Source organism: Aspergillus affinis (assembly GCF_023601865.1).
Source record: "Aspergillus affinis strain CMG 70 chromosome Unknown NODE_12_length_464043_cov_86_772839, whole genome shotgun sequence".
Classification (NCBI taxonomy): Eukaryota; Fungi; Ascomycota; class Eurotiomycetes; order Eurotiales; family Aspergillaceae; genus Aspergillus; species Aspergillus affinis.
In genome coordinates this window covers 122,340-143,951 of record NW_026515793.1, presented here as the reverse complement: position 1 = coordinate 143,951, position 21,612 = coordinate 122,340, and the positions used below count along the sequence as shown (strand labels likewise).

At 51.4% G+C, this 21,612-nt stretch overlaps 7 protein-coding genes across 7 annotated transcripts; 4 read left to right on the top strand and 3 right to left on the bottom strand.

Moving 5' to 3' along the window:
* Window positions 1-244: 244 nt before the first annotated feature.
* KD926_001454 (RNA helicase aquarius) lies at window positions 245-4,680 on the top strand (the record flags this gene model as incomplete). The annotated part of the gene is made up of 4 exons (XM_053096688.1): window positions 245-456; window positions 520-620; window positions 676-4,155; window positions 4,229-4,680. The coding sequence occupies 4 exons, from the start codon at window positions 245-247 to the stop codon at window positions 4,678-4,680; spliced, it is 4,245 nt and encodes a 1,414-aa protein (XP_052959205.1).
* Window positions 4,681-5,089: 409 nt separating this feature from the next.
* On the bottom strand, window positions 5,090-6,360 carry KD926_001453 (PaaI family thioesterase; the record flags this gene model as incomplete). The annotated part of the gene is made up of 8 exons (XM_053096687.1): window positions 5,090-5,159; window positions 5,228-5,306; window positions 5,392-5,410; window positions 5,476-5,522; window positions 5,585-5,762; window positions 5,816-5,881; window positions 6,134-6,174; window positions 6,234-6,360. 8 exons carry the CDS (start codon window positions 6,358-6,360, stop codon window positions 5,090-5,092), a joined length of 627 nt encoding a protein of 208 aa, XP_052959204.1.
* A 159-nt stretch (window positions 6,361-6,519) lies between these two features.
* Window positions 6,520-8,123, top strand: KD926_001452 (TFIIH/NER complex subunit TFB2; the record flags this gene model as incomplete). Its single annotated transcript, XM_053096684.1, has 3 exons — window positions 6,520-6,643; window positions 6,695-6,782; window positions 6,902-8,123. 3 exons carry the CDS (start codon window positions 6,520-6,522, stop codon window positions 8,121-8,123), a joined length of 1,434 nt encoding a protein of 477 aa, XP_052959203.1.
* A 329-nt stretch (window positions 8,124-8,452) lies between these two features.
* On the bottom strand, window positions 8,453-14,697 carry tof1 (putative DNA repair protein (Tof1); the record flags this gene model as incomplete). Its single annotated transcript, XM_053096683.1, has 7 exons — window positions 8,453-9,228; window positions 9,512-9,768; window positions 9,970-11,001; window positions 11,049-12,072; window positions 12,122-14,248; window positions 14,313-14,550; window positions 14,611-14,697. The coding sequence occupies 7 exons, from the start codon at window positions 14,695-14,697 to the stop codon at window positions 8,453-8,455; spliced, it is 5,541 nt and encodes a 1,846-aa protein (XP_052959202.1).
* Window positions 14,698-15,008: 311 nt separating this feature from the next.
* On the top strand, window positions 15,009-16,058 carry KD926_001450 (3-hydroxyacyl-CoA dehydrogenase family protein; the record flags this gene model as incomplete). Its single annotated transcript, XM_053096682.1, has 3 exons — window positions 15,009-15,092; window positions 15,156-15,255; window positions 15,328-16,058. The coding sequence occupies 3 exons, from the start codon at window positions 15,009-15,011 to the stop codon at window positions 16,056-16,058; spliced, it is 915 nt and encodes a 304-aa protein (XP_052959201.1).
* Window positions 16,059-18,211: 2,153 nt separating this feature from the next.
* arp6 (actin family protein) lies at window positions 18,212-19,808 on the bottom strand (the record flags this gene model as incomplete). Its single annotated transcript, XM_053096681.1, has 4 exons — window positions 18,212-18,350; window positions 18,420-18,482; window positions 18,539-19,247; window positions 19,313-19,808. The coding sequence occupies 4 exons, from the start codon at window positions 19,806-19,808 to the stop codon at window positions 18,212-18,214; spliced, it is 1,407 nt and encodes a 468-aa protein (XP_052959200.1).
* A 508-nt stretch (window positions 19,809-20,316) lies between these two features.
* KD926_001448 (uncharacterized protein) lies at window positions 20,317-21,444 on the top strand (the record flags this gene model as incomplete). Its single annotated transcript, XM_053096680.1, has 1 exon — window positions 20,317-21,444. One exon carries the CDS (start codon window positions 20,317-20,319, stop codon window positions 21,442-21,444), a length of 1,128 nt encoding a protein of 375 aa, XP_052959199.1.
* Between the last annotated feature and the right edge of the window lie 168 nt (window positions 21,445-21,612).

Below are 21,612 nucleotides of genomic sequence, written 5' to 3'. Positions count from 1 at the left end.
TAGTGTGGCAGCATGAATGGGCGCGCTGTCGTGGAGGACAAAGGGATCTGTGATTAAAGAGTGAGTTGCGGCTCTGCGGGCTCTAGCCGCCGCAGTGACTTCACTAGGCGGCAGGCGCGCGCCAGAAGCTCTCTCTGCATTTCCGCCCGTGACGGACAACCTCCGCAGATAAATCCGCCCTCCCGCTCGGATGCGTTCTGAACAATCACAACGGCAAGGAATGGGCCTACATACACGACAGGCAATGGCACACGGCCTGGACTCCAGGCCTACCGTAGAGGACTTCCGCGAAGACAGTCCGTGGGTGCAACTGGCAAAGACTCACTGGCTCGAGACGTCGAAGGTTCGCAAAGTTAAACCGGACACCATCAAGAAAGACATATGGGATCCTTTGGAGGCCGAAAACTTTAGTCTTCACTCTCTTCTCGCCTTGGAGAATCTGAATATACTAGAGAAGTATGCTTGTCATCTCATATAAGCTCGAATGGTGTCGATTTAGTCGGCTGACTTTTCAAAAAGATTTCTTTGGCCTACCTACTCAGAAGAAGCTTCCAATTACCATGTCTTATTGTTAACGCACATCGTGAGCGTCAAGCAGCGCGAGCATTTGCCGATATGGAGTATGTCATGGGCGATATCAATCAATACTTAGGGGAATGCTGACACGGCCCTTAGGCATTTTTTCCGAGAGACCTGACGATTTCTCGAACCTATTCCACCGAATCCTCTCCATGAGCATTGACCAATCAATTCCCACGTCTTCGCGACTGTCTATACTCTCCTTCATCATTAGTGCCTTCCAGTCACTCGAAAACGTCTTAATACGAAAAGAATGTGCGCCCCTCGTTTCGATCTCAATCTGGCACAATCTATCTAGTGAGGAAGCTAGGGGACGTGTTCTTTCGAAGGGCCCGACGCTAAAAAAGGCGTGGAGGGCGGCTGCAAAAAGATATGAAGCAGGAGATGAAGCAGCGAAAGCGAAAGCACGATTCGAACGATCATGGCTATACACGATGCTTCTCGACTATCTGCGGAGACTGGCCGGACCTGAGAAAGATCAATCGGATAACTTGTACTACTGCGAGCGGTTTCTCGAGTTCTTGGTGGATCTAGAAGGCCAATTGCCTACGAGGCGCTACGTGAATACGCTACTCAAAGATCTCAACTTGCTTTCTGTCACCCGCCTATCGCCGCTATATCGCTCTCCAGACAATACGCTTTTCCGTGATCTCTACGACCTCCTGGTGCATTTTGTAAACTTCGCCATCGACGATCATACGGGTGAGACTCTGTCTCCTCAGGCGGTGTATGAGGCCCATTGTCAGGAACTGTCTCATTTGCAGAGAGTCTCAATGAGACTTTTTAAGGATAAACTGATGATTCTCGCTCTATCAAATTATGGTTCCATTGAACAACGTTCTGAACTAGAGGGGCAACTAGCTTCTCTAGAGGAATCAGAGCTGCAGAATCTCTGTTCCCATCTTGGCTTTCGAACAGTTTACCCCAGTCAGTCTCAAGTCTCGCCCACTCGGCAGCTGTATCTTGAAATTATCTTGGCTTTCTATGAACGGAAGATATCTTTCCAGGAGGCCTCCTCGCAGATTGCTATACTCCCTACGGAAGAAAATCTATACGACCCGGCATTGCTTCGGAACGAAACATACGATGGCTCGCGGCCGATTGCAATCCCGAAATTGAATCTTCAATATCTAAGTGTCGGTGATTTTCTTTGGCGCTCGTTTGTTCTATATCGCTCCGAGGCCTTTTTCCAGATCCGCAAAGACATGGAAGCAATTGTCAAGCGAATGCAGCCCCGGACCAGTCGGGATGGCAAAGGTCCAACTTTCGAAGGGTTCTCTCGCATGGCCATCCCCATCTCCAAGCCTGCGGTTATTGAAGTTGCCCCTGCTAAGGTTGGTTCGGCAAATCCGGCTTTTGTGAGAGCAGAGATCACTATTGAAGTTGGAAGACTAGCCGACCACATCAGAACGGAGTGGGAGTCTCTCCGCACCGACGATGTGGTTTTCCTGTTGGCTGTGCAGCCTGGGGGGCAAAGCAGATTGGGAGCTTCCGACTCTACACCCGATAGCTCCCGTATCTCACACGTTCGATCGGCAGAGATTGTGCAGGTGCTCGACGAGAATGGCCGCCCGCTACGCGAGCCTGCCTCAACCCAAACAAATGGGTTTAAATCCAGACCTCGCGTTAGGAGGCTGTTGGTCAACCTTGATCCGGCTGCTTTCAAGGCCGACAAAGATCGCACTATACAAGGAAAGGCGGACGTCTACCCCCTGATCAATGTTGTCGCCAGAAGGAAAGGCAGAGAGAATAATTTCAAGTCAATACTTGAGACGATGCAGAAGCTCATTGTCTCGAACATTGCTCTTCCCTCTTGGGTTCAGGATATCTTTTTGGGCTACGGCGACCCTGCGGGTGCCCGATATACGGAATTGGCCAGTCGGCTGTCTTCTGTCGATTTTCGAGACACTTTCATAAACTGGCAACACCTCGTGGAAAGCTTTCCGGGCATGGCTATCGAGCCTTCGGGAGAGCAGGCTTCAAGCTTTGGGCCTCCATATATCCTTGAATATATTGAACCCACATCGCCGCAAGCCTCCACCAACGCCTCCAAGAAACGTCGGAGAGACCAGGTCGAACGGCAACAGACAGCCCCCAAGTCGCTCCGTGTATCGACTTACAAACCACCAAACCGTGGGCCTTACCCGGTTGACGCCCCCAGGCTCAATTCCGTCCGCTTCACCCCGGCTCAGGCAGAAGCTATAGCATCTGGCACTCAACCTGGCCTCACTATCATCGTCGGCCCCCCGGGAACCGGAAAAACGGATGTCGCAACCCAGATAATCAACAACATCTACCATAACTTCCCAACAGAGCGTACCTTGCTTATTGCGCATAGTAACCAAGCACTAAACCAACTATTCCAGAAAATCGTTGCTCTGGATATTGATGAGCGCCACCTCCTGCGTCTTGGTCACGGTGAAGAGGAGCTGGATACTGAGGCAAACTATAGCAAGTATGGGCGTGTCGAGTCATTTTTCGAAAACCGGAATTACTTCCTATCTGAGGTAGCCCGGCTGGCCGCATCCATTGGCGCACAGGGGGCTCATGGAAGCTCTTGTGAGACGGCCGGATACTTCAACACTGTTTACATCCAACCCGCGTGGGCGAAGTTCTGGGACAATGCCCATGCCGACAACGCCTCCCCGGAGCAGATCATTACAGAGTTCCCATTCCATGCTTATTTTTCAAACACCCCCCAGCCTGTTTTCGATCCCTCGGCTCCAAAGGACGTGGTTCTAGACGCGGCAGAAGGCTGTCAACGGCATATCTCCAAGATATTCTCCGAACTCGAAGACATCCGGCCATTTGAGATTTTGAGGCAGCCTAAAGACAAGGCCAATTATCTCCTAGTCAAAGAGGCACGGATCATCGCAATGACATCTACGCACGCTGCGATGCGTCGCCAGGAGATCGCCGATCTTGGCTTCGTTTATGACAACGTCGTTATGGAGGAAGCGGCGCAAATCACGGAGATCGAGAGCTTCATCCCCACCGCTTTACAGAGCATGAAGGGCGGTGAGCTCCCCTTAAAGCGAATAGTTCTTTGTGGTGATCACCTTCAAAATTCCCCGATCGTGCAAAACCATGCGTTCCGGCAGTATGCGCATCTTGAACAGAGTCTTTTCCTTCGTCTCGTCCGTCTGGGGGTTCCTGTTATCGCACTCGACCAACAGGGACGCGCACGGAGTAGTATCGCTGAGCTCTTCCGATGGCGTTACCAGCAACTGGGAGATTTGCCCGTCGTCAAATCAGCCGAGGAGTTCCAACAAGCAAATGCTGGCTTTCAATTTGATTACCAATTCATCAATGTTCCTGATTACCAGGGCTCTGGTGAAAGAGAGCCCACGCCACACTTTATCCAGAACCTGGGGGAGGCGGAATACGTGGTTGCCATCTATCAATACATGCGACTTCTTGGCTACCCGGCATCGAGGATATCTATTCTCGCCACTTATGCGGGACAAACAGCGTTAATCAAGGATGTTCTGGGGCACCGTTGCAGCAAAAACACTCTATTCGGCATGCCCAAAATCGTCACTACGGTGGACAAGTATCAGGGCGAACAGAATGACTGTAAGTCTTTTGGGGATCCGTGGATGGAGGCACCCTCCCCTCTTGTGACAACATTCTAACTTACGTTCTGCAGATGTAATTCTTTCCCTCACTCGCACCCGTACAATGGGATATCTTCGCGATGTCCGTCGTTTGACAGTTGCCCTTTCTCGCGCCCGCCTCGGTCTCTATATTCTTGGTCGCCGCGAGGTGTTCGAGTCGTGCTACGAATTGAAACCGGCGTTTGATCTTCTGTTCCAGCGACCAGACAAGCTCATGCTCACCACAGGCGAAATGTTCCCGACAACACGGTCGGTTGTTGACGAAGCTCAGGGCACACCAATGGAAGGACTTGAGCATCTGGGTCAGTATGTCTTTGAAATGACCCAGGCTAAGCTCAAGGCGCTGGGCGATCAAGATATTGTACAGGATGCAGGGCCAGGCGGTGTGGATGAATTGATGGATGAAGACGAAGTCATGTTGGGAGCGGGTGAAGGGCCGCAAGATGATGATCCATTGCATGAGCATGTATTAGGTGAAAGGTAAAAAGGAACAATCGGTCCTTATTCAGAAGGACTTGAAAAAGAAAAAACCACCGGAAAGGATGCCTTTAGTTAAGCATCCCCAAATTTAAAATAGTGTGAGTCTGATGGGCTTAGGGACAGCTCTTGGATGTTGCTATCAATGTTTCTCATGATTATGTTCATTTACATATATGTATTTGGTTGGTGATTGTGTTCATGGTTTGTTTGCAATAAGAGAACTCTGGAGTATTACTCAGGGGGGAGGGAGCAAAGGCAATCAAGATATCTACATTCAATTATCTAAAACCCGTCCTAGCAGAGTGATTTACAACGTACCCGATCATATTCACCCTGTTTGGTATGATGATTGGATGACACTGCGTGCACGTGTCTAGGTGTATGTACGCTTTCTCCAAGGCGATGAAAAGGATCTATTGCTGTTTACGCCCACCGAGCTCTTCAACAATATTTTGAGGGTCTTTCCAGGCAAGTGCCACATATCTACAAGATTGTCAGTGAAACGGTTCTATGACCAGGTGAAATACCACGGTATCCAAGGTGGTCCCTACTTGGTGTGACTTCCTCTTGCAACAACCTCGCCCTTGCTGTTGAGAAATTTGATGGAGGTGTATGCAAGTGTTTTGCCAACTGAAACATGAATGGGTCAGTTGCCTCCAGAGAAAATCGACAGGTATCTATCACAACGATAGGCAGGGGGGAAGGGCCAAGCTACATTTATCACAGCTGACCTCCTTGAGGTATGTTAGCACACGCATCCATCCGGGTACACATGGTTCTAGCCAGGAAAGAAACATACGGCAAGAATCTTATCACCCACTTTACCTCCCGAGCTGAGATAGGTAACTGAAATTAAGGAGCAGTCAGAACCCATTTAGCATCATCCTATTTTGAACCTTTCCACGCACCGTTAAGGTCGGTTGAGACCCCCGTGGCAAACAGCCCACGGGAGGCAACGGCCAATGATCCACCAAGATCCACTTCATAACTATAGTCAGTGATACAGCCAAGGAGAAGAAGAGGGTTGGTCAATAGCAGCATACCCATGCTAGCAATGGTGCCACCGTGGAGAATACTCAGGCGATTCTACCGGACAGTCAATCACAACGCAATGATATCAGCTGAAGGGGATGAACTACCGTATGCTCCTTCTGAATGTCCAGTTCGAAATTGACTGTTCCCGGTCTAGCAGCCGTCACACAGAGCTTGGGAAAATATCAGTCAGTGCACCTGATGCTCAAAGTGGGCAGAATAACTGTAGTCGGAATATAGGAGGGGGGGGCATATACATACATTATTGAGGAGACTAGAGACGCCGGTAATTTGCTATCAGTCATGTTTGTCATCCGTGCATCTCTACAGTTGGGTTTGAGTCTCTCTTTCCCTCCGAAAACAATGGATGAGGAGACAAGACATTGGATTTTCCATGAGATGTATATATAAACAACGTTACCTACCGAGGCTCCAATCCCGAAGTAGCCCGAAAGGACTCCCAGACCTATGAATGGTTAGATTGCGAAGGAGACATGGGAATTTAACGGCGACGGGATTACGCACCGATCGCACAAACCGCAGAGCAGTCATTTTCAAGAAAAACCGTGGGTTGGGGGGAAAGAGAGAAGGAAGAAGAGGAGACGACGAAGGGAAGCCGGGGAGAGTACGGAAGTGCTGTGAGGTCATGCATCGGACTGCGCTTCGTGGCCGCTCGGGTCGCCGGACCGCATAATTTCTCGTTTGACCTCCGTTCCCTCTTTCTTGCTCTCGCTTTGTCGATTCTCTCCATCACCTCGAGGGAAACGCACTATGCCGTGGAGGTGACACTTTGGTGAATTCTGCAGGCAAGATGGTGGCCGCTCCATCCCGTCCGTTTGACTATCTCGAAGGCCTCCCTGGGACGGTCTTCTACAAGCTTTACCAGCAGCCCTCTACAGCACTCGCTATTTTCAGGCGCATGTTGCCCGACCTTGGTACGTCAGATGGGTTGGCCCGTTGAAACACCAAGCTGATCTGCGATCCAGCAAAATGTTTTGTTATGGCGCTTCTTTACCTCAGGGATCCCCTCCCCGCAGCGGATCTAGAGACCTGGGTAAAATCCGAGAGCTTGAAGTAAGTGATCCCTTCCCGTTCCTTGTGTTGTGTTTCTCTCCTTTCCCCTTCTCGATCCCGACCTGTATTATTGGATTGATCGATTGACGGCGGACGTGCCTCTCTTCATCTACCTCCAGGGAACGTGACAATGCGCTTTCGATATTGGGACGATTACATATTCTATCAAATACGGTGACGGCGGACAATGTTCGAGCCTACATGGTCACCAATCCATTCTCCTCCTCCCTCCGACAAGCTCTCACGGGAGGTGAACAGACGCAATCATTTGGCGTTCTTTCGCATGTCTCTTCCGGGCCGACTGTGTCAATAGCCGATATGGACGAGTATGCCCGTCGGCAATGGGAGGGGGTGCTAGGGTACATGGTGGGAACTAGTGGGCTAGGGATTCAGCGTGATGTGAATCTAAGCAAAGGTGTGAAACAATTGTTACAGGCTGGACATCTTGTCGAGATCAAAGATCGTCGTGTGGAAATAACCCAAGACGGGTTCGCATTTGTCTTGCAGGATGTGAGCACCCAGGTTTGGCATATTCTCATCCTCTACGTTGAAAGCGCAGAAGCCATCGGAATGGATAGCGTGGAGGTCCTATCCTTTATTTTTCTCCTTAGCAGCCTGGAGCTGGGGAAGGCTTATCAAAAGGAACACCTGACATCCTTTCAACTTCGGACATTGACCGATCTGGCCGACTTTGGTATTGTCTATCAAGACTCGCCCGAGGCCAACCACTTCTACCCCACGCGTCTCGCGACCACTCTTACCTCCGACTCCAGCGCTCTGAGCAATCCCATCTCGGGCTCCCTCTCCGGGCCCACCGGCACCCCCTCTAGCAAGGCTGGCTCTGGCTTCATCATTATTGAAACGAACTATCGGCTGTATGCCTACACCTCCTCACCGCTGCAAATCTCTCTCATTGCACTCTTCACCACCCTGAAATACCGGTTTCCCAATCTAATCACCGGCAAAATCACCCGCCAGTCCGTGCGTCGGGCCATCGAGATGGGAATCACTGCCGACCAAATAATTTCCTACTTGTCCACGCATGCACACCCGCAGATGCGCAAACATAATGCGTCTCGGTCCACGTCAAACCAGGCCGGTATTCCTTCCGTCCTGCCGCCCACCGTGGTGGACCAGATCCGGCTTTGGCAACTGGAAAGAGATCGTGTTAAAGCCACGCCCGGGTTTCTATTCAAGGATTTCGTCAGTCTGGCTGAGTACGAATCCCCGTGTCGTTACGCCGAGGAGATCGGGGTTCTGGTGTGGAAGTCCGATCGGAAACGCATGTTTTTCGTCACCAGACATGAGCAAGTGGCGGCATTTTTGAGGAGTAGAAAATGAGATAGACTCGACAGTATGGGCTAGGGTTGTATTGAGAGAAGAGGTTAAGATGCAAGTTTATGGATTTGTTCATGTCGGCGCACGGTGGTTGGATTCGATTCAGGCGTTTTTGGGGTCTTTGGGGTAAACTGGGAGAAGTTGGCACTCATGACAAAGTAAATTCAGACGTCTCGAAGCAGTCGATGACCATTGTACAGTAATTTTTTTTCTTTCATCTTCTTTCCAGTCAATAAACAACCAAGGCCGTGATACCTTCTGCTTTGACAGGAGAACCCGCCAAGATTGTGAATCTGCACATACTATCATCCGACAATGTCCTTGATGGGGAACTAGCGCATCCACCGATCGCCGTGAAACCTGACATAGTCCTCGCGGAAGGCCCGAAGACTAGCACTCGCCTCGTCCGTCGTACAGACATTTTCGAGCACCATGAACGCCCGCTTAATGCGATAATTCGAGAGGTCGATATCGGAACACCCCAGGGGACGAGAATAGCTGGACAGCATCCCAAATCCGGTGGCAATGTCCGGCTGGTTGAAGGAGTCCTCGTAATGGAATGCATTGGTGAGGGTGACGAACCGTCCCAGCCAGTATTGTCGAGGCTGTGGTTCGGTGACCTGGAAGACAGGGCTCGCCGGGGCTGATCGCTTCAAGCATGACGGTATTCGAGTGAGAGGGAACTGCGAGGGTCTTTCTCCGGACTCGAATTCTTTCGGGTCCTTTCGACCCATGTTCCTTAGGTTTTCATATCGATTAGTCCACCTGATCCGTCTTGAAGCCATCGTCAGCTCCTTTTGGCGTGCGTCGACCTCGAACATCCTCGATGGTACAGGTGATCGGTGATTCTCTGGTATCCGGTGGTGTGCTTGTGTCATTGGGGGAGTGATTCGCACTTGCCCTCTGGGGCTCTCTGGTCGCGCTTCCTTTGGTTTCCTCGTTCTCCATCCTTTCCGACTTATTGTTCGTTCTCCCACGCAGGTTCGGATTTCTGGAGTAGGGATCAAGGTAGGCCGTCCATCGACAGGCGTCTCTGTGAAGGGTAGGCTGTTGTGGCGCTCGGGCAGGGAACTGTAGCTGATGTCGGCTAAGGATTCATTGCTAGCAGCTATCTCAGAATGTCAGTCGGTCGTGAAGTTGGAACTGGGACTCCAGGGTATATTCATCATGCTCATCTCAGCGCGGAATCAATCAACTAGAACTTCATCCAGGCTAGCCTGGTGCTGTTGATCAATATTATGTAGAGATGGAGTAACGTCTCTTACCATCGCAAGGCGTCGTTAGGGAGCAACATTCCCCACCACTTTTCCCTTTGCTCAGGTATCGCTGGCCAAGAGACAAAAGCACGCTTCTTCTTCCTTCCCTTTGATAATTCCCATGAGAGCTCACACCTCTAGCGGGGGGCTTAGGTGGAGTTGGAATCCATGAGGAAACGTAATTGGAGGGGAAGCCAGAGGGCGTCTGCGTGCATGGAAGTGGAGGAATATTTTCAGACTCCAATGCCAGTTGGCTGTGCTTCTGAGAACTCGTGTCCTCCTTGATCGTATGGCGTCCAGTTAAGGTGCTTTTGAGAGTCTGGAATGAGTTCACAACTGAAGACCTGCGGGCCTGTTTCTCCGTCATTATCGCTCCAGTGCCGGAAAGCTCGCTATAGGTGAGGGATGGGAAAGAAAGTCCTCGAACTTTAGCAAGCCGGAGAGAAAATGCCAAGGGGCAAGGTGTCCAGGGAAGATCGTTCAAGAGGTACCAGGTGTCTAAGGGGGAAGATGTTGGTGGGGAGCAAGTTAGGAAAGGTTCATGTTTGTCGATGTGGTTTAGTTACACGTATTTGGCCCGTTTGCCTCTTTACTCCTTAGGGACTAAAATGGTGCCCTGGCTCACAGTCACTGCAGCTCCTTTCAGTTCGATCTTCTCGACTTTTTCGAGGTCAGTTGTGATGTCAATTCCAATCTGGCTGCGCCTCCCCATTTCCACGCCCTGTATAATGTCATACGTGTGCCTCCCGGGGGGTTCCTTTGTCAGGGACAAATATGCCACCAGTCCACTCGCGGCGCTGCCCGTGGCCGCATCTTCCTCGTTCCCTAAGATCATCCTAGACCGTATTACGCGAGTCTTCAATAGCGCATCCTCGACGTTTCGCACGTAGAAGTATAGAACGCAGTGGCCAGACCTCCACCCTTCGTCCAGGTATGGTCCGTGGACGGAGATCACCTCGCCGCCGGCCGACGTCGTCACGGCGGCCAGCGCTTCCAAAGAAGGCAGCTCAACGTGGATTTGACTCATCCCATTGACGATAGAGACCACCGGAAAAGACAGCATGTTGTGAACTGCAGACGGGAAGAATGGGGTCAAGGACACGTGAAGCCGGAGTAGCTCACTTAGCGGATACCGCGCGGCATGGAAACGAACATTATGTGCGATCATTGCCAATACCCCCTGCTGCTGAGGCGTCTGTTGTAGTGAGATCGGAATCTCTCCGGCCTTTGTGACCAAGCATCGAACTTGCTCCCTCTCCCGTTGAATCGGAGAATGGTACAAAAACCATGAGGCGGCGCCTATAGTTGGGTGGCCCGCAAAAGGGATTTCGCAAGAGGTAGTGAATATATCAATGGTCCGTTTATCGCTGTTCCCGGCATGGACGAAGATCGTCTCGGACAGATTGAATTCCCGCGTGATCGATAGTTTCTGGCGCTCGGTCAGAGGAAGCGAGGCGGACTGCTCTGGGTCTGGGAGGAAGACGGCAGCCAAAGGATTCCCCGCGTACGGCTGCGAGGTAAAAACGTCCAGGGTAACAAAGCGAACTCGTTGAGCCATCATGAGGGAGAGATTTGGTTGTCGGTTATAGGTTTGAGGTAGTAAGGGAGGAGGGAATATGGCGTCGCTGTACCCCGCTTTGTTCATTATTCGGAATCGCTATCGATCACAAACCCTGCTCGTATCCGCCGCCGAGCCGGTGGCTGCCTTGGCCCATCCTCTTCGTCGTTGTTCGGGGTGATCCCACTATCGTCTTCAAGGCTGTCGGGTTCCAGTCTTTGGTCGTGAGGAGACTTTGGTCTCGGATTCCGATCCCGGCTAAAAGCGAGGTCGTCATCGAACTGAAGATCATCGTCCATGGATGGACTAGATGAGAGATTGCGATGTGACCCGGGAGTTCCAACGTCCACGCCGTCCATGAGGACATCCTCGTCTTCATCGGCATCGCTCATGCTGGCATTGGCACGTCGCTGTCGTTTGCCCGGAACCCGGCTTGCGCCTTGCTCGGTCGGCCGTTTCTTGCGCCCATTCCCCTTCTTTGTGCCGCTACTCATCTCCGGCACAACGCCGGTAAGTAAGGCTTTTCGCACCCGTTCTGCCTGCTCTTTCCTCCTTTTCTCTTCTAGCTCGAAAAAGCGTTCGTCCGCGCCCTCGTCCGTGTCCTCGTCGCTGGCGTGAACATAGAGGTCACTTTTGATCTTTGCGACGCGGGCTCGTGTGTTCTCAAGGCGTGCTTGGCGACGTGCTTCCAGGGTCTCGTCGGCTGGAGGCGCACTGTCAACGTCCTTTTTCTGCTTCTTGCGTTTCTTTTTCAGCTCGTCAAGGGCCTGGGTTTTGGACCGAGGGTTTGGTGGGAAAAGGGGACCGTCCGGAACATCCTCCCCCTCAGACTCCGATCCAAAGTTGACATCGAGAGTCGCTTGTTTTGAGTTACCGCTCTGTTCATTGGGATATTTTCGTCGGAGCATTTCACGAGGGTCGTTCTGAAGATCTCCAACCATGGGACTATCAAGGCATCGGTCGATGGCAGCCTTTGTCGTCCGAAGATAGTTTGAGTCCAATGATGAGGGAACGATCCAAGATGCACCAGGCACGTCTTCCACCCCGAGACGCTCAAATTTGACCAAGGTCATTAAGAGACGGAGTTTAGCATTTGCGAACATGGCCTTTTGACAGCCATCATCCCGTGGCACAATAGCTGAATGGGTTGTTAGTTTTGTTATTTCAAATCAGGCGACAATACATACCAATCATAGGATTAGGCGCCGTTTGTATTCCGGGGTTCTCCTTTGCCTGTGCTTCATCCTGCGCTTCCCAGGATGCTCTTTCTTCCGCCGCCGTCTGGAGGACGTCACCCACCCATGCAACCAAATCACCCTGTTCGTCCAAGATCAAAGCCCCAATTACAATGTTGATCTTTTCCTCGGTAGTTTTCGCTTCGCTGGAGCTGACCTCAATCTCGGCTGGAGGTCTTTTGGCTGTGGATAACGTTTGTTTCTCATGACCATACTCCAGGTAGGACACAGTTGAGTTGATTTTACTAAATAGCAGCTCGGTTATCAAGGCCGGGCGTTGGTCGATCTTTTTGATGAGTCGCCGAAGAATTTGTTGAACTAACTCCTCCCACTCCTTGAAGATAGGCTGGCTGGAGTCCAAAGCCCCAGGGCCTTTAATCATCGTGTAAAAATGATTGACGATATCCACACGGAATAGCAAGACAGCCATCTCTTGCTTGAAAGCAATTCGGTAGAAGTAGCGGTGCGCGCGCTTCAACTGTTCTGTGTCGAGCTCCTTGTAGTATTTGGTGAACGCAACGAAGGTGTCGACGCACTTCTGAGTGCAGAACTTAGTGGCGAAGCGTCGGAAATCAAACTTGCGCTCTTTGGAGACCCGCTCGGCTTCGGCATGATCTTCTTCATCCTCGGAGACTTGTTCTTCATTGTCATTCTCTTCGTCGGCCTTCTCGGCCTGCTTGTTTTTACGCCTAGTGCGTCTTTTAGAGCGCACTTGCATGTCAACATTCTCTTTCGAATATCGCTCCAGCATTCTCAAGAAGACGTGTGCAAGATTCGTGGCTGCGTCGAGGTAGCCGAACCCTTGGTCCTTGTATCCACGGATGATTGTAAGAATGCGATCATGGGTCGTTTCCTCGTAGAAGATCCGATTCTGTATATTCTCCGCAATTTCCTGGTCCTCCTCAATGGGTGATAAGGCCATTTCCTGAACAGTCAACAGGATTTGCGTGAAACAACGCATCGCAGCATTGAGGTCCTCCCAGTCTTTATGGTCAAGACTGTACTGCATTGATCGGTTGAGGAAGACAAACGTTTCCTGGTTGAGAACGCCAGCGACCAATCCAAAACTGTCCGGCTCTGCCACCTTATCAGGCTTTCCATTCTGTGCTCTTCTCTGGCGTTGGCGAACACGCCGTGCCCGTTCCGCCTCTAGGAACCAAGCAACGGTGAAAAAGTATTGGCGGGAGTTTATGTCCAGAACACGATCAGCTTCACGCTCGATCGCCTTCCTGACATGCGTAAAAAGAGGATTGAAACCAGAGTCAAGAAATTCCTCCACAAACATGCGCAGGTTCTTCGACGCAGTGGAATTGAGGTGCACAGGACTACTGAAATCGTTGTTCAGCGTAGATAATTCTTTCTTCTGCCGCTGTTGGGGCTTGTTCCATTTCTTGCTTTGGTCCATTTTGTGAAGTGTTGCTTGGCTGTCCTTAAGGATATCCTGTCCAGAGACGGTAGAAACCTTGGCATCATCTCGTTTGACCCAAATCATAGTCCCGAAGCGACCATGTCGTGTCGGTGCATTCTTAGCATACTCCCTCCGCAGCGAAGACTCCTGCCGTAAAAGAGTATCCAGCTCATCAGTGCGCTTGGCACTCCGCTGGGCGTCATCCATAAAGAGCTTTTCCACGTCAACCCCCTTGACAATATGGAACAAGATCTCAAGAAGAGCCACATCTTGCATGCTGAAATCATCGCCAACATTGGAACACATGGTAAGGAGGAGAGCAAATGCATCTTGATCTTGGAAGGCGTTGAGGGTCGCGGACCTTGATGTCTCTTCCTCATCTCCTTCCGCTGCAAGGCGAGCATGTGTGTTTATCACTGCAATGTTCCGTAACAAATAAAGCACGAGCTTAAGAATTCCTTCGTCTCGAGCCGTTCGTTCGGATCGGGGGACTGCCATGCTGGGTAGGCCAATCCGGATAATCGTTCTAAGGAGACTGGCACTGCCACGGCTGAGGAGGCGTCTTTTATATGAGACTTGTGCATGTTGCAGATAGGGCATATGTCTATGGTGATTAACGGTCATCTGGTTATGGATTTCCAATGGCCAGGTCAAGGGTACTAGCAATTCCACTGCGGGTTGTCAGAACAAGCAGTCAACTAACGGTACAGCAGATAACCGCAGGGAGATACTCACGGCAAGCCAGCGCAATCCTGGACATGTATTTACTGCTCTGGACGCCCCCGCTCCAGAGCGAAAGGATTGGCACGAGGTCACCATTGACCAGATTTGCTTCCCCCAGACATCGTGCCACATCCATGCGGTTTTGTTTCTCATCGTACAGCTTCAGCCAGCGCTTGATGTCTCGCAAGCAAGCCAGCGCATCATCACCGAGCACATATTGATCGGCATTCTCCCCGTTGAATCCTCCCAGCTGTTGACGGAGTCAGCGACGGCGGCCGTGTAGGGATGGGGATGATGACCACCAACTCACCGCAGTCACAAGGCTGTAGACATGAGCGCGGACATCCGGGTCCACGACTTCCACCGTCTGGCCAACAGGTACAATTTCCTCGTCCATTATGGCCAAATGTGCTGGTGTCGTTCTCCCCTGGAGCGGGCCAACTTTACCGTCAAACCGCGGAGGACGCGTCGTTCACGCGTCGGCGCGTTCGGCTCTCCGGGCGCGGAGGAACCGTTGGTCCGCACAGCCGAGGATAACCGATGACGTCGGATCACATGGGAGCTCTTCCCCAGGGGTCGTGGTCCAAATCGATTATATGCTTGACTTTCTTCCCTTACGTCTTCCTTCGCTGTCAGCTCTGTTTACTAGGTATCCCGGATATGTTGTTCTCTTCTTCGCTCCCGTCCCTCCGCCATTGCGGCTCCGCAATGGCCTCTCGTGCATTCAGCACGTCCGCAGTAGCTCGCGCTGCCGAGGTTAACAGGCTGGGAGTTATCGGAGCAGGCCAGATGGTCAGTTAGTCTAGAATGTTCACTTTCAGCGATGCCTCTACGTGGTAATTGACCGAACATTAGGGATTGGGGATTGCTCTTGTGGCTGCGAACAAAGCTGGGGTTCCTGTAACCCTAGTTGATAACTCTCAATCCTCTCTGGACAAGGGTCTCAAGTTTGCCGGTCAGTTGGTGCTTCGGATTCCACGCCTCCCCTACCTAGGGCTTGTTCACTAAAAGATTCACCTGCTTCCAGACAAGCTCTTGGAAAAGGATGTCTCCAAGGAGCGTCTGACTCGGGAGGATGCCGACACCGTTCGCTCGCGCATCACATCTAGCCTGAAACTCGATGATCTGTCGGCGGTGGATTTCGTGATCGAGGCGGTCCCTGAGATTCCCGACCTCAAGACATCCATCTTCACGAAGATCGCGCAAATTGCTCCCAAACACGCCATTCTGGCAACGAATACTTCATCTATCTCGATTACCAAAATCGCCGCGGCCACGACGACGGACCCTAGGGACCTTCAGGCCCCCTCCCGAGTTATCTCCACGCACTTTATGAACCCTGTGCCTATCCAGAAGGGGGTGGAAATCATTGCGGGTCTGCAGACCTCCCAGGGAACCATCGAAAGTGCCATCGCGTTTGTCAAGCGCATGGACAAGGTTGCCTCCGTCTCCGCTGACTCGCCAGGGTTCCTCGCCAACCGCATTCTCATGCCATATATCAATGAAGCCGTCATTTGTCTCGAAACCGGGGTTGGAGGCCGCGAGGACATTGATAACATCATGAAGAACGGTACCAATGTTCCCATGGGCCCTTTGACGCTCGCAGATTTCATTGGTCTTGATACGTGCCTGGCTATTATGAATGTCTTGCATCACGAGACTGGAGATAGCAAGTACCGGCCCTCGGGACTGCTGAAGAGAATGGTCGACGCTGGGTGGACGGGCAAGAAAACTGGAAAGGGCTTTTACGACTATTGACGGCGCTGTAATTACACCGCAAAATGTACTCTCGATTCCCTGTCACACACCATCTAGCGCCTTAACATGTAGTCACCTACAAACTATTGTTTATGATATAAACCATCCATCCGAACCGAGGGTACTATTGATATTTGAAAAATTCATCCAGAAGACAAGCATATGTTCTCTCTCTGCATTGATTGTTGCCCCATCAAGCTCTTATACGTCATCTCTGTCAGCTCGCATCACCGCGGTGATCACTGCCGCGAGTTCGGCTGCCTCGTCCCCATTTGGTGTGTTGTTGGTTATCATTGAGAGAAGGTCGAGGGGTTGGTCTATGGGACCGACGCAAGTACATGCACTCCATAGATTACCACACTTGTAGCTTTGTGTCGTTAGCATTGGATCACGGTCCCTCGGTAAGCAAAGGCCCTACCAAAACTATGCTTTGCAGATACATGTAATATGATTGCAGCCAAAAGTGAGCTCGACCAAGGCACCGCAGTTGTAACATCTTTGCCATTGTTGAATTCGAGCCTCCTCGAGGACCACGATTAATCCAGGATCCGAAGGACAGACACTTGAAGCATAGGCCGTTTGATGGCAAATGGAACAAATAATCAGGCCACAGTACGAGCAGGCATGGGACGAAGCGCCAGTTTTCAGGAATTTTGGCGGGATCCATTCCGCACAGTCAGGTGCCGAGCAATAATGGCGTCTCGAGATCGAGGTTGCGTATTCGTGCACTTTGGCAGCATAGGTTCGTTGCTTCTGCGGGCTCAGAGTCCGCAGTATTTTCTGCAATGGAACCTCCTTAGAACAACATTTAGGAGGGAAAGAACACTCGTTTTTCACGGCTATTGATGCCATTCGACCAATGCATTGACTGCAATACTTGTGCCCGCACGAAAGGGTATCGACAAGCAGACTGTCAAAACAGCCCATGCAGGTCCTGGTTCCGGTTAGTTGCATGTTCTTTGAGGACGTTTGGTGGTGGTTTGGGATTGCAAACTCTGAGGGCTGTGTATGCCTAGCGAGGTGCCTTCTGAAACCAAACCTCCGCAGCTTGTTTCTAAGGCGAGTGATTTCTTGCCCTCCTTCGTTGGATGTCCACGAAGCCGGGTGCTTGGTCTGGATTGCTCTCTACAGGATCTTCCAAAGCCCGATAAGGTTTGAAGAAGCCCAGATCAACCAAGAAAGACTCCCAATTAGAAGATTTTGGTCTTGCATCGAGGCATCTGTTTTTCGACACACCGTGCCGTTCGGGGTCGTATGGTCGGGCCACACGCCACATGGCAGACGGAAGATCGAGCGAAAACATATTTGTACCAGTTGGGATTTGTCACAAAAGTAAAAGGTATGCTCAAGAGGTTGCGATGACTATAGCCCCAATAGACATTCGGAAAGCTGATTCCAATGTTTAGAGCCATTTTTGCTGTTGGTAAGAGTATCACGCCAATACACACTGAGTGCAGGGTAGAGTCAAAGTGTCGGGTTCATGTTTGATAGATCGTACAGTATATGCTTAGGTATAGGATTGCATGTAAGGTGAGTGATAATGATTGCGTCGTTTTAATACTCGGTTTGCACCTCTCTAGTTTATAAAGCGATAGCAAATCCTACATCTATCCGCTATGGTCAATTCTCCCAAAGCCAACTTGCCCTTTGAAGCAAAGTTAGGGCCCTGGCGCCCCTCCTGACACGAGGGTTTCCCGTCTCTACACGCCCGAAAGGATACCGGGTCAGTGATGATCCAATTGAGTGACACCAGTCAAGGAATCCTGAAGTGAAGTGGGGGATTGCTGATGACGTGGGGATGTGAGTTGTTAGATTGCGGGGACTCGAAAATCTCACCGCAACATTTTCCACGCAATCGCCTACGTGATAGACTGTCTTAGCCATTTATGATGATCCCAGGTGAACGTCCCCCCAAGTAGACTCCCTCTAGTGCAAGGGACAGTACTGCTTGTCCACCGGGATCCACGTCAGGTCGGTATGCTTCATGGCACTTCGGTGCAGCACTGGCCACATCAAGCCCCGGCCCTTTGGGGGGGGTGCCAGAGTCATGTACTCTCCGTGGGCGGACGTCTACGCCGGTAATCCGACGACAGGCTTGCATAACCTCCCTCCCTCTCACCTGGAGTCATAATGGAGGGGTTAAATCCTTTATTTTACGAGCCGCCAGAAAATTTTCTCGCCACCCAGGAAGAGCCATTTTCCTGGTATTCCTGTCGCGTGACCGCAACTTTCCTCAGTTCTTCTTTGTTCGTTGCGAAACGCGATGCTCCTATCCAAGTCGAACGGATAGGGCTGTTTAATGGAACTTGTTAGCAACCTGAGGGTGTAGGTAAGAAGAAAATGAAAAGGAAAGCATCTTACTCCAGAGGGCGTCGGACTCGCACAACACATTCCGCCGACGCTGCTTGACGCAGCTCAGTTTCTCTGGTAATTTTGTTAATAAACGTAAATATGCAGGGACAGGCGCGATCACTGCTTACAGCCTGTCTATAAATCCCGGCAACAGAGAATTGCCCCCGGTTGCCAGGACATTTGCCAAAAACGCAGGATGCAAGCCGGGAGGTAAGACAGATAAGCTCTGCATGACCATATCCGCTATACCAGCCTGCTTCATTCCAAGATCGCCCGGCGTGAAGAGGATTTCGGGGACAGCAAAACGTTCGTTGCCCAGTACCAAGACATCTTCCGATAGCGTCTCGGCGGTAGTGCCTGAAAGAGCGCCTTTTCTTTTCTTCGCCTTTAGCAAGGGATCATGGGGACGCATGAAGCCTTGTTTTCCCGCGTTTGGGTCAGGCAGCACGTAGTCAACAGTGACACCCTCGCCTACCCGGGATGAGCCACGCTTCCGATTCCCCTTCCAGGTCTCCTCCATGTCATGGGGGAAATCGTTGCTGACAAAGCACACCGCCTCTTTGACCTCGTTCATGACATACGTCTCGTCCACCATGTTATATTGTCTCATCGAGACTATCTCCTTCAAATAGTTCGTCAGGTGTCGACCTCCAAGATCAAGTCGGCGAATGGCGCGCTGAAGAGGCTGGCCTTTGTAGATCGGCGTTACCGTCGTGTGGGAGTAGCCAGAATCGACCACGAGTAAGCATTCGGCCGGCGAGGCGGCCATGCCGGGCTGCTGTTGCGTAGGGTCCCCGAATAGAGACTGAACCTCATTCCAGGCGTTCATCGACGGTCCTTGATATCATCATCAGCGAACGAGTGACCCATAGTAAAACGCAGATGGCACTTGTGATAGTTACCTATGGTTCTCAAGTAGCCGCCAAATCCCCACTCCTCCATCACAATCTCATCCGCATTTTTCTGCAACGCCGGCAACGCGTTTGGGGCTTCGGTGAGCAACAAGGTGGTTTCCTCCGGGTTCGCGATCCGGAGCTCCTTGGTTCGGGCCGTCTTTTCGTCAAAAAAAGAATGCTCCCAGATCTCTTTCTGAACCTCCCAATTCACAATGTACCCCTTTTCGACCGGGCGGCGAAACATCAACTCATTCCAATCAGTCACGTGGCTGTTGAGCTGCGCACCGATGTAGACATTGTTCCCGCGGGTTTTGACAAGTGCGTTTGGGATGGCGCTACAGGCAGGGCCCGTCGTACTTTCACAGTCGGAGGATAGGAGGTCGGGCGCGTAGCCGGCCTTCATGGTAAACGCGCCATTGTCGATGATGAATGTCTTGTCCGGTAAAGGTTGAGCTTTCGCGATAGATGCCCTCGGGGGCGGTCGGGGTTTCGTAGTTCCCATCTCAATTAAAAGACCGAGTGAGGGTCCCTCAAGGAAAAGAAAAGCGCGCGCTGAGAGGTGGGGAGAGGAAGGGAGGTAGGACTTGGAAAAGAGCTTTTCGTTTAACACGAGTCAACAGAACAAGCGGGCGGAGACGAGAAACTGCCCGGAGATGACGCATATAGGCGGTCAGAGAGATATATATATATTGTACTTGTACAGACGGTTCTTTACTGTACTGTACAGGAGTAGGGCCCAGGCTTAGGGTAAGGCTTAAACAGGAGTCGATTCTGTGTTTGTAGGTATACCATGGGAATACTCGGAGTAGAACTCCTACGTTATCTTCATTCTCTTCTTGTGATGATCCCCTAACTCCCCCAATAATATATTCCGCACTCCGTACAGAGAGGAAGAACCTGTGACCCCGCAGAGCCCTAGTCAGCAGCCCCGCCAAACTCCGAGATTTCTCATTTAACAATTCAGAAGCTCAAGACTCCTACCACAACAGACCCTCAACTCCATGATCAAAATGTCCCAAAAGTTTCGCATAAAGTTAGAAACTGCGATCACGCTTACACAGCAGTTTCAATTAACCCTCGCTACACCCGTTACGCAGACGTCCAGTCAACTTTCCGGACAGGATGCCCTCCCGCTCCTGTCGGCCTCGTCTACGGCCTTGAAATCCCAAGTCACCAAACTGTCGCTGCTTACGATCACCTCCCCGTTCACACATTCGGCTGTCACTAGTGTTCTTTCTGACATCAACGAGTCGGCACTGCCCTCGCTAGTGACTGCCGCCCTTCTGGTCACCCCGATCGAGCACACTCAGGCCTTTCAGACCGAAGTGTTGGTTCTGACGAAATCCACTCTGACGGAATTCGCATCGCTGCTCAAAGAGGTTCGCTCCGTCGCAAATCGAGAAGATGACGCAGCGGACGCTCCCAAACAGAAGCGGGGATTGTCCCAATCGGAAAAGGACGTGGTTACTGTAGCTGCAGGGCGCGTGTGGGAAGCTTGCGATGCGCTTGTTGATTTCGCCGCAAGGGGAGTTGTTGGATTTGTGGTCAGGCGCGTGGAGGAATGGAGGGACCTAGTCCGAGACGCGGTGGAGGAGATCGAAGAGTGGGACCCGGATGAGGAAGGAGATGACTTCTTCGACGATATTTTGAGCGATAACGGACAGGATACCCCTGGAAAGAGCGGGAGTGAGGAGGACGAGGACAAGGATGACGAGGAAAGCAGCGCTGCTCTCCATGAGAACAAGAAAAACGCCATTCGAATCCTCAAACCCATCGCGCAGATCTACCCCGCCATTATCAAAAACCGCCTGAAACCCGCTCCCAAACTATCACCGCCTCTCATCGGTAAACTCGAAAACTTGATGTCGAATCTGCGGCGAATTCCAGAGAATGTCGACGAAGTCGCCGGGGCCCTATATGAAGCCAACTTCACAAAATCCAACAACTACCTGCGAACAACGAAAGACCACGCCGTAAAGGCCATAGAGATTGTGGCTTCGTCGTGGACGTCAACTGATTCGCCTGACCGGGGACATGAATCAAAGGACAAATTTGAGACCTGGTCAAAGACATGGTTGAAAGTGGTGAGCGAGGTCAGCAAGACCCTCGTCAACACGGGGGATAAAGGCGAGAAATGAAAGGCACATGTACGCATTGCATACATACGAATAGAAGAAATGAGCATCAGAATTTTAGACGGTTATCACAATTGGGCTCACATTCCCGAAGGTTCAGTTCTTTTCCACAGAGTAAATGTTTACGTGCCGAGCGCGATTTGATCGCTTCACGCGACAGCATCGCGTAGT